General features: G+C 31.4%; 1 protein-coding gene across 1 annotated transcript; it reads left to right on the top strand.

Moving 5' to 3' along the window:
* The first annotated feature begins 11,462 nt into the window (after positions 1-11,462).
* Positions 11,463-11,957, top strand: LOC131180616 (uncharacterized). Its single transcript, XM_058147963.1, has one exon. It carries the CDS (start codon positions 11,463-11,465, stop codon positions 11,955-11,957), a length of 495 nt encoding a protein of 164 aa, XP_058003946.1.
* Positions 11,958-12,203: the final 246 nt, after the last annotated feature.

Raw genomic sequence — 12,203 nt, 5'->3', positions numbered from 1 at the left:
TACTCAGTGGTGCACAATAAAATTTAAAAAGCTAAACATAAACCATTCATTGCCAAATAATGATTTAAACATTACACAATCACATTTCACAATTTTCAAATAACATTTATAACAAATCACAATTTAAATATTTCACAAATTTCAAAGCTCAATATAATACAAACTTGATCAAACAATTTAATAAACACAGTGTTGCCAATCAATAACACAACTTATGCCATGACACAAAATTTCTAAACATGCTGTGTTGTACACCACGACAAGGAAAACTCACTCCACTAATCGAAATCAATGAGGGAGGTAGCTAGCTAGCTAATAAGTACTCATCCAAACTCACCTCAGACTGGCAAACCAGAGAGGGAGGAAAATAATCAAATATCAAACTCAACCCAACAAGTGGAGGAGAAACATAGTAATATTGCCATGCCAGGTGTGAATAAAAAATAATTTAAAACTAGAATGTTCAATTATAATTGATACAACAATCAAACAAACTTCATTTCAAATCTCCATTTCTAAAGTAGGCAACATATAAATTTTCAAATAAAATTTCCAAGGCCAAAACCAAATTCAAAACCATATTGTTCAAATATTTTATACAAATCAATAAATAATTTTCATTCCAAATTTCTGTTGTAAAATAGGTAATACAACATTCTCGAAATTCATAATGAACAAAACACATTCACAATATATAACAAATCAATTTTCAATGTGAAAACTATAATTTAAAAGAAATTTTGTGCACAAACCTTGTAATTAGTCTTTCCTTATTTCACTCTCGTCGATTCTCTTCCTCAGAAGGCTCTTTTTCCACTGAAGCACACAATTAAGATGTTTTAATATTTATCCAAATTATGTTTAACCATAATTTTAGCAATTGAAATTTGCATTTAAACTTTATTTATCTAATCCCATAAATTGAATTCTTTATATTCTTAATTATGGTGGTCACTATTCATTTGATCGTTGGATCAAAATGTTGACTTTCTTATGCTTAATAGGCATGAGAATTCTAATTACACCCACATATCACATTTTGAGTCTTAATTTTGTTGGCATTGATTATCAATTGAAATTTCAAACTCCCTAAGTGACATTTCAAAATTTCAGTTTTGGTGCCCTGTATTGCACTATTCCATTGGTCTAGTTACTATGGAAATTTGGCTAAGTATCCTTTATCAAAGTTGTTCCTTATTATCTTATCTTTAATTCTCTTTTTGAATCACTCCATTTGAAGTTTTGTAGCCCAAGATGCGGCCATTTAACTAAGGCTGGCCGGATTGGTGTTACCCAGAATTTCTGGGCACTTTATTGGTTCTGGCAGTTTTGGATAACTAATTTTGGGTGGCAAAATGACTTAGTTATGAGCAGAATTTGAGTTGATGTTCCTCATGAAAGTGGTAGTGCTATGTCATACCTTTCCAATGCCACAAAAATCAGGTCATTTGGACTTGTCTAACCCAAGTTATGGATAAATGAACAAATACTGTTCATTTAGTCATTTTTGTACAGTGGCAGTGCATAATATCCGGATTTGACCTAATTGTTCACTATCCTAATGTCATTTTCTAGGCATGGTTTCTAAATAAAAAATGTGCCATTATGTGTCTATTTTTATTCTCAATTGTCCTCATACCAATTGGGTTAGTAAAATTTCAGTTTTGGTCCCTAAAAAGGACCTAGGTCAAACTGTCAGATTGGGACCCTTCACTAATCTAAATTTCATTTCATTTTCACTTATTCAACACATCACAATTGGTCACAATTGACCATTTCTAACCTCAATTAAGGTCATTTGCATCAATTGACCATTTCCTCCAATTTTTCCTCCAGCTTCAAGAACTCAAGAACCCTAATTTTCTAAATTACTCAATTCATGCAATCAAAGTGTGGTATTCACACATACATACTCAATTGAACTTAATTGCATGATTAATTAACATGAAACACACCATTTCCTCAAGTTCACAAGGCTGGCCGAATTCCATATGGTCCATTTTCTTGTCATTTAATTTCAATTTTTCATTAAATTCCAACTTCACTCAAGTATTTAAATCATAAGATAAAGAGAAATTGAAGAATAAATACTAACCTCACTTGGCACTTTTCAAATCTTCAAATCCTTTCTCTTTTCTTCAAAATTTCTTCTTCAATTCTCCTTCTCAAGTTGCAAGAGCAAGGTTTAATCACTAATTTTAGGAAATTTAGAGAATAAAATCAAGCTTTTAAAAGCTTGAGATGGGTGTTAATGGTGGAAAGAGATGAGAGAGATGAGATGGGGCGGCAACTTGAGCAAAGAGAAGATCAAAATTAATTTCTTTTATTTGTTATTTTATGTATTTATCTCTTAAACTTGACTTGGTCAAAAATCTAATTAAATTGATTTTTATTTATTAAGTCATGCTTACCTCATCTTAGTGATGTCATAATTCCTTTATTCTTTTTTTTTCCTTTTCCTTTTGTTTTTCCATAACTTCTTCAATTTAATTCTATATTCTGAAATTTTTATTTCTCCGATTTTATTGGACAGTTAGGTCAGGAGTCACCTCTAGGGGTGAATTAACCAATTTGCCCCTCTCTGAATTGATCTGGTTTACAAATAATTTGATATTTCTTCTGAAGTCCTGACTTAATTATTCGATCTACTTCTCAGCTCTTTTCTATGATTTTCTCTTTTCCATTAGGTTCGTAATAGTCTTTAGGACCATGACATCATAATTTCCCGTTCAAAAGTAGGGTTAGGACTGACCTCGCAGTCACTTCCCGGGAAGGTCACCCATCGCTGTGACCATCTGCTCATTTAACTTTTTATACTTTGTTTTTCTTATTTATACTTCACTATCTGGTACTCACTATTTATTTCCATTCAGGACTTTTCTAGATATCTTAAACATAGTTCTAATCTTCTTAATTATCCAGACCGACACCGATCATCGGAACAATGCAATATACCAAGTTATGCATATAGGGGTGTTACAATTTGAATGGTGAACTAATAAAATTTTAAGTTAATATTATGAGTAAAAATAAAATTATTGATGTGTATTTTATGAAAAGAGGTTTTTAAAATTTAGAACCTGTTTTTTTAACTCCGATTGAAAGTGATTGCTATTTTTAATAGAAAAAAATTATAAGATATTTGCCTCCTAATATCAATTTTTGGTTCCACCATTGTTTTTGATGATGAAGCTTTCATTATAATTTTATTTTTATTATAAGGCAAATTTAATATTACACAAATTGATAAATTTTATGTATATTTAATAATAAAAAATACAAGTTCTAACTATGCTGTACAAGTAGTTTGTTGAATTTCTTATCAAATAAAATAAATTGAAAACCAAATTTTCCTAAAAAATAAACCAAACTGAATTCAACTATAAAAATAACTAAAAAGAAAAAACCAAATTAAAGTGAATAAGTTTAATAAAAATTTATTATATAAGTGGGACAGTGCAATTTATTATGATTAATTAAGTTATATATATATATATATATATATATATATATATATATATATATATATATATATATATATATATATATTACATAATGTCACACCCTACTCCTCGTAAGATGTAACATGCTCCCGTAGTACACCTAATAAATTACCGTACTTCGCCTACCGATAACCCATTAAATATACTACATGGGATTTTAAAACAATTTTCGTTCGTTTTTAAATTGGTGGCTAAAATTTTTTTCAGATATAAAAAAAACCTTTATTTAATGTCCAAACATAAAACAAATTTTTAGATATTTAAAATCTTCCCAATTTTTATAAAAATTTCGGCACAGTGCCATCTATATTTTGAGAAAATAGTTCTTCAAAACCTGAAATTAAAGACACTCCCAATATATTTCTCAATCACAACTCCATTAATCAATTTCATTTCACAAATCAGCACAAGTAACTCAACACATAGTTTAAATTAAATCAAACATTGAAATATCTCATTAAGGTAACAAAATTAATATTTACATTTATGGGAGCATTAACAATTTAGTAGTACAAAACTTTATACATACATAAAATCTCAAGATGACCTTACAATAATTTGTATTTGATTACAATCCAAAAATATATTATAAAAGAGTTGGTACAACTGCTCAAAGGAAATTTCATACATAAAATTACAGAAGTACATCAAAATCTAAAGTACAAGGGTATACCTATGATATACCCGAAAATAGTCTCACTATGCCTTTCAGTAATCTTGCTCAGCTGCTTTATATTTTCTTTCACCTGCGATAGCATACAAAACTATCGCTGAGTGGTGAACTCAGTGGTGCACAAACTAATAATTTAAAACTTAATACAAGTTATGCTTGACAATTCATAACAAATAAAAATTTAAAATTTCTAAATTCTTCAAAATTCATAACATTCAGAAATCAATATTTTCATTCATGCAAATTATTTATTTGAATAATATTTTGATCAAATAGTAATTATTTATCTACATTTCTTTCAAATCTTAAAACAATACAAAAATATTTTGAATCATTGATAAATTATTTATTTCAACCACAATTTATCAAACTATGCATAATTTAAAGGGCGTTGCCAACAATTCACACAGTTAGACGCATGACCCAATATTCAAATAGATGCCGTGTTGTACACCACGACATTTCAAACTCTCCCAATAACCGAGGCTAAAAGGGAGGAACAAAGACTAGCTAGTATATATGAGTACTCATTCAAACTCTTCCCCAACTGGCAAGCCAGAGAGGAAGGAACTCACCCCATCTAGTGGAGGAGATATCTCACTAGACAAGCTAATGAGAATTCACAACATATATAGCCATGTCAATTGTGGTTTCAAATCATATTCAAAATAATTTCTATTTACAAAGTGTTTTCAAACCATTAACATATTGAATTATCATAAATTCATGCTCAAGGTTGGCAACACATCAAACTTAAAATTTACAATCCTCAAAACCATGCAATAAATCCTTAAATGCATAAGAAAATTTACATTTAATTTATACAATTTCATTCAACAAATTAAAATCCTCAACGCAACAAAATTATAAATCATAAAATAAACTTGTTCAAATCAATTTAGAAGTGAAAAGTAACAAAATAGTTAGTTGTACACAAACCTTATACGAGTCGCGTCTAGGCCTTGACTCGATGTCTCGGGTTCTTTCCCGGCATTCTGTTCCACTGAAACACACAGTTTCATAGTGTTTCAGTATCACAATTTATCATAACTCCAAAAATAAATTCAAATCTACTTATACCTAGCTTTAATATGCTAAACTTGATGTTCTTTAAAATTTGTATTTCTGGGTTACTATTCATGTCAATTGATTGACTTTCTAATGCTTAATAGGTATGGGAATTCTAATTTCACCCACATACCACATTTTGGTTACCTAATTTGTTGGTTTTGGTTCTTTTTTTAAATTTTAAGTCTTTTAGGCAAGATTTCAAATTTTCAGTTTTGGTGTCCTATTTTGCATTGTTCTATTGGTCATGTTGCTGTTAGAATTTGGCTAAGTTTTCTTCATAAAAATTGTTCCTTATTATCTTAACTTTATTTCCCTTTTTGAATCACTCCATTTGGAGATTTGTAGCTCAAGTTATAACCATTTGAATATGGCTGGCCGGATTGGTCTAACCCAGATTTTCTGGGCACCAACTTGGTTCTGGCAATTTTAGGTCACTAATTTTGGGTGGCTAAATGACTTGGTTAAGGGCATAATTTTGACTTGTGTTCTTCATGAAAGTTGTAGGGCTATGTCTCAAATTTCTACTGGTAAAATTTTAGATCATTTGGACCTGCCTAGCCCAAGTTATGGCCAAATGAACAGATTCATTTGGTCATTTTTGTACAGGGCAGTGTGCCCAATTCCGGATTTGGCCAATTTGTTCACTATGCTATGGTCACTTTCTGGGCATGATTCCTAAATGAAAAATGTGTCATTTTGTGTCTAATTTCATTCCCAATTAGTCTCACACCAATTGGGTTGGTAAATTTTCAGTTTTGGTCCCTGAAAAGGACTTTGGTCATGCTGCCTGTAGAATAACCATATCCAATCCGAATTTCAATTTGGTTCTAACACTTCCTACACATCACAATTGGTCATACATGACCATTTTTCAACTTAGGTAAGGTCAAACATATCATTTGGCTAATTCTCACATTTTTTTCTCCCAAAACCCTAGGTGCCAAACCCTAATTTTTTTACTTAGCTTATTTAATAAAATCTAAATGCATAATTAATACCTTTACACTCTTTTACACTTAACTACTTCTTCATTTGCATCAAAATAATTCATTCTCAAACCTAAACCCTAGCTGGCCGAAACTTATGTTTAGTCCCTCAACCATGTTTTCTTTTGATTTTAAGGATGAAATCTAAGTTAAAATAACTCAAAATATGTATTTTAAACATTAAATTTCAATTTAATTTCTTACCTCAACTTGAAATTCCTCTTCCTTAATTCCTTCCTTTTTCTCTTTTTTTTTTCTTCCTCTAAAGCTTTCTCAAGTTGATCTAACAAGTTTTTATGGATTATTTTGGGGTCAAAGTGGGTTTAAGTGGTTGAAAGAAAGCTTAAACTCAAGCTTTCATGGTGGTGCTACAATGGTGATTTAAGAGAAAGGTGGGGCGGCACACTTGAGTGGAAGAAGAAGAAAATGATTTTTCTTTTCTTTTTTTTTAGGTATTTTATGTCTTTTAAAATTGCTTTTGACTTGGTCAATTTAGGTAGGAAAATTAAAATTAGTTTTGACATCATGATGATGTCATAAAGGTGATGTAATAAACTTTTTCAATTTTCTTTTTCTTTTGCATTTATTTTTCTATTAGTTCTTTAATTTAATTTTTGATCCCAAAATTTTCTTTTCTCTAATTTTGTTGAACAGTTAGGTTAGGAATCAGCTCTAGGGGTGAATTGACCAAATGGCCCCTCGTCGGTTCTATCCAGTTTGCAAGTTATTCGATATTTTTTTTCCGGATCCCTGACCTAATTATTTGACATGTTTAACAATTCTTTTTCATGATTTTCTCTTTTCCACTGTGTTCGCAATAGTCCTAAGGACCGCAGCATCACATTTTACGGATTGAAATTCGAGTTTAAATCAACCTCGTAGTCCTTCCCAAGAAGGTCACCCATCAGCCGGTGACTCTCTGGCCATTTAACTTCTTATGTTCTGTTTTTCTTATTTATACTTAACTAATTGACAATTACTAATTATTTATGTTCAGGGCTTATCTAGTTGTCTTAGATGTGGTTCTAATCCCCTTAATTATCCGGACCGACACCGGTCACTGGAACAGTGAAATATACCAGACTATGCAAATAGGGGTGTTACATATAAAATGTTTTGTGTGTAAGAATTATAAAAGTAAAATATTTTAATTAATTTATTGAAAAAATATTACATATAGCAATAAATAAAATAAATAAAAATAACTATATGGTTATCAGCATGGTCTGTTTAACCCTTCAAGATGCCTTAGGTAGGGAGATCCTTTATCTCCATATTTATTCTTGTTTTGTATGGAGAGTTTTTCTCATGCTATAGAAGTTTCTCCTATGCAGGGCTTATCTATCTAAAGATATGGACCTTTTATTACTCACCTCCATTTTGCTGATGATTAAATTCTCTTTTCTAAAGCATCACCGGAAAATGCAAATATCATTAAGCAAGCTCTTCAAGCCTTTTCGATAGCCAGTGGATAGACCATCAATTTGAGCAAATCTACTATTGTCTTTAGCTATGACACTCCAACTAGTATTAGGCGTAGCATTGCTTCCCTTATTCACGTTACCAACATTAATGGTCAAAACAAATTCCTTGGTCTTCCAGCAAAAATTCCTAGGTCCAAATCTCAAACTTTTACAATAATTCAGGATCGCATTCGCCAGAAAACAGTTGGTTGGTAAGAAAATATTTTATCAAAGGGCAGTAGGGAAGTGCTCATCAAAGCAGTTACATTTGCAATTACATCTGCAATTCTAGTTTATGCCATGTCTTGTTTCAAACTTTCTTCAGGGCTTTGCAGACAAATTTGTAATGCTTCGAATTTATAGACCGTATTCAATATATTTCAGTGAGAAACCAAATATTGAATATGGCATGTAAATTGGATTAAATGAGAGGTTAAATTAAAAATTTTAAAAAGATATCTATGAATTTTGTTGTAAAATTAATGAAGTTTGGGGGGGAAATTAAAATTTTCTAACTTAGCATCTAATTGAGTTTAATTAAGATCATTATATGTGATTAATTAAGTTAATTAATCACCAATTAAAAAGTAGAAAAGTGGACCAATGGTAAAGAGACACATGGTTAGAGAGGAAAATATCTAAAAGCATATAAAACAAAATTGTCTTCTTCCTTCATCTTCATCCAGCTGGCCATCTCTCTCTCTTTCTCTCTCTCGTTTTCCTCCATTTTCTTTCATCCAAGCTCTAATACAAACCATAAATCATGAACCTAAGATGCTATTTTGTGATGGAATTGAAGGAATTGAAGAACAAGCCATGAAATCAAAGTGAAAGTGAAGAAAGAATTCAAGATTGGTGAGCTGATTCAAAGGAGTAGAATTGCTGGGGTGGAACTAAGGCTAAACACTGATTTAGCTCGGGGATTTTTGATGAAAAGTGATTACTATTGGGAGTAATTTGCTAGAATTAAGTTGAGGTAAGTGCTTGTCTAAACTTATTAGTAAAAATTGTTACTTTATGCATCCTTGAATGGTGACTGCCAGGATAATATATCTAGTGAGCAGTCTGTACTAATGTGGCTATAAGTTGAGTTATAGAGCTCCAATTGAGATGTAATTTGTATTAAAATTTTGTTAAGACATAGACCTACATTTTCTATATTTTGACCCAGACCTAATTCTCAGGGCAAAGTGGTTGAAATTTTAGAGTAAATTGGACTTGCAAAACTAAAATTCATGGAATTCCAGCAATTTGTCTTGTGACATTTGTGTAGTAAACAGGGCATACCTTCCTCTGTACATCTCCAATTGAGGTGCAACAAGATGCTTTGAAAACCTAAGACATAGGCATAAAATTTTGCTTTAGAGACCTTATACAAATTCTGGGTGTAACATATTTGAATGTTGAGTTCAATTCTGAACTAGAAATTTGGAAACCTGAAATTCTCAGGGCAATGCATCTATAAATAGTAGTTGGTAATTTAGCTATAACTCATGATATAGGCCTCCAAATTAGTTGATTCTTGAACTATTAGAAACTTAAAACATGTAGGAACATTTTTTATGAAGACTACTTTGATGGAATCTGTCTTTATAATGGTCAAATTGGCCTATGAATAGGAATCATAAATTCTGATTATAGCCCGACCTGATCATGTAAAAACTGGATAGTATGTAGAAAAATGAGCATAACTTGAGATCTAGACCTTGAAATGGGATGATTCTTAATTTAAATGAAAGGTACGACACCAAGCTACAAATTGTATGAAGACATAGGAGTAAATTCTGTCTTTAGGGTGTCCAAAAAATTAATAGAAAATAAGATACCAAATAGGTATCCCTCCTGAAATGATAACTCACCTTTTTGAACACTTTGTGAATAAAGGGTTATAAATGAATTTCTACATGTCTAAATGCTAATCAAATTGATTCCTAATGAGAGTTCAGACATAAATTGACACGTTTTATAAAAGGAATTGATCTTGAAAATGTCTTTCTCAAAATCTAATTGTGGTTGCAACATGAGTTGGGAAAGCTGCCTATTGGAATGTTATTTGATTGACTCTAAATGCTATGGAATAAGATGCCACTACTTTGCTAAATGAAATATGAAAATGAATATGTTTTGATAAGAATTGATGTTATAAGAGTCACTACTTTGCTTAAATGAAATGAAATGTTACATGGTTATGTCCTTATTCTAAATATGTAAACAATTATATGATGATGACAAATAATGTTAAAATGATCAATGACAATCCTTTGTGGATGTAAGAATGGTTGAATTATCTAAGATCAAGTTATGAGATTGTTAAGGCCCAAAATTCCATCTAGCTTGAAAATAGAAACTGGATAGTTTAGCATGCCAAATAGGGAAGTAAGTTAGTAGATCTGCAAAATGAATTAAACCTATATCTTTAATGATTTAAAGACAGCATCTGAAAGACAATGTCATAATATATGTACTGATTATAAAAAGGGCACGTAAGACAACACTTGAGAGAAGGTGTTGCAGTGGTGAAAAGGACACATAAGACAACATCCAAAATAAGATATTGCAGTAGTAAAGAGGAAATATAAGATGACATCTGAAAGAAGGTGCCGCATTAAAATCCCAGTATCCGGTATAAGAAAAGTCATACTAGAAAGGAATTAGGCTATTAAATGAAAATAATAAAATGATCAATATTTTTGTCAAAGGAGTTGCTCATTGGTTTGTAAATTTGGACCTTACTTTGGTTAATGAGTAACTTTTTTCTATATACATATTTCATGAGCAAAATCAGTTGATTTCATTTAAATAGTTACAATGAAATGCTTTATACATTTTTGCAAAGTTATTATATATTGTTACTTAATTGAAATTATGCTAATTAGTTATTAAATGCTTATAGCATTTATAGTTATAAATGACTATTAATTAGCCGTCTTAAGCTAGACTTGCACTACTAAGCTATATGCTTAGTATGATGGATTTTTACCTCGTGCAGGTATTGAAGTCGAAGGTTCGCAAAGACTAGATCATTAAAGTCTGCATCAGAGGAGCAATATTTTGTCAAGAGATTAATTAAGGTTAGTTTTCTTTATTTGTAAATGATTCATTTGGTATAAGTTGTATAAATAACTAACGATCAAAATTTGCATTTAAGTGAATGATATGATGTGTAAAGTTTATATTTTGTTTATGTGATATATGATGGAATATTCATATGAAATTGAGATATAATTCTTATTACAAGTTATGGAATTTACAAGTAATGCTCCTGCTCAAATTATGTCACGGACGGGTTGTTACAAAATTAATCAGATAATGGCTATTTCTGGTGGGGCTAGCAACAAGAGGAAAGAAAGATACACTGGGTTTCATGGAAAGAACTAGCTCTTCTAAGGAGAATGGTGGGTTGGGTTTTAGAGAACTTAAGAGCTTCAATATGGCTCTCCTAGCTAAACAAGGCGGGAGAATTTTATCCAATCCTATATCACTTTTTTCTCAGTTATTAAAAGGGAAATACTTTCCTTCAACCTCTTTCATGAAAGTTCACCAGGGTAGCAAACCATCTTGAGGTTAGCAAAGTATCCTATGGGGTCGGAACGTTCTCTAACAAGGTCTCAGATGGCTTCGTAGGAATGGTATATCCATCATGTGTAAGGAAGATAAATGGATTGTTAACATTTTTCCTCATTTAGTTCATATAAAAAATAACCATGATGCCTCAATTGTTTGGGCATCACAACTCATAGATACAATTTTCAATTCCTAGAATGTTATGAGGCTTAAGGAAAATTTTCATGATGAGGATATTGCACACATTATGGCTTTTCCAGTGGGGTTCTTTCTATATGAGGATAAGCTTGTGTGGCATTTTGACAGGAGGGGAATTTACTCAGTTAAATCAAGCTATAGAGTTGCTTACCAGCTTAGAACTGTAGATCCTCAATCCTTAGCTACTGGTTCGAGGCTGAACTCTCAGAGCAATAATGTTTCCTTCTGGAAATGGTTTTGGAATCTTAATCTTCCAAGAAAAGTAATGTTCTCTCTTTGGGGATTGTTTAAAGAAAGAATTCTTGTCAATACATTGTTAAACAGCCGCTTTCCAAATCTTACACCAGACTATATCTTTTGTCGCAATAGAGAAACCTTCAAGCATCTTTTTTACTACTGTCCTCATGCCATTTGGCCACATTTCCCATTGAAACTTAGATCAGCTCTACTTGCTAATAATTCTATGATTGATTATTGGTTGGAGGTTGGTGCCCTTTAATTCATTATGAGAATGGTATGGAACTCATTCAAATTGCTGCTTTTACACTTTGGCATATTTGGAAAAGTAGATGCAAAGCCATTTTTCAACACCATTTCCTCAGTTTCTAAAAAGTGCTTCATCTCGCCCAATCTCACTTTGAAGATTTTCTGATTGCTCAAGCTCCCTCGCATCAATAAGCAATGGTTACCTCTAATTTACTTCCTTGGCAACCTCCTCCCTCCATGTTTTTTAAATTGAACTTTA

This window comes from Hevea brasiliensis, chromosome 6 (assembly GCF_030052815.1).
Source record: "Hevea brasiliensis isolate MT/VB/25A 57/8 chromosome 6, ASM3005281v1, whole genome shotgun sequence".
Classification (NCBI taxonomy): domain Eukaryota; kingdom Viridiplantae; phylum Streptophyta; class Magnoliopsida; order Malpighiales; family Euphorbiaceae; genus Hevea; species Hevea brasiliensis.
This window is presented reverse-complemented; position numbering and strand designations above follow the sequence as displayed.

Bases quoted from the DNA above. Each gene is read 5' to 3' on its own strand.
- LOC131180616 (XM_058147963.1), top strand. From the start codon at position 11,463: ATGAGGCTTAAGGAAAATTTTCATGATGAGGATATTGCACACATTATG.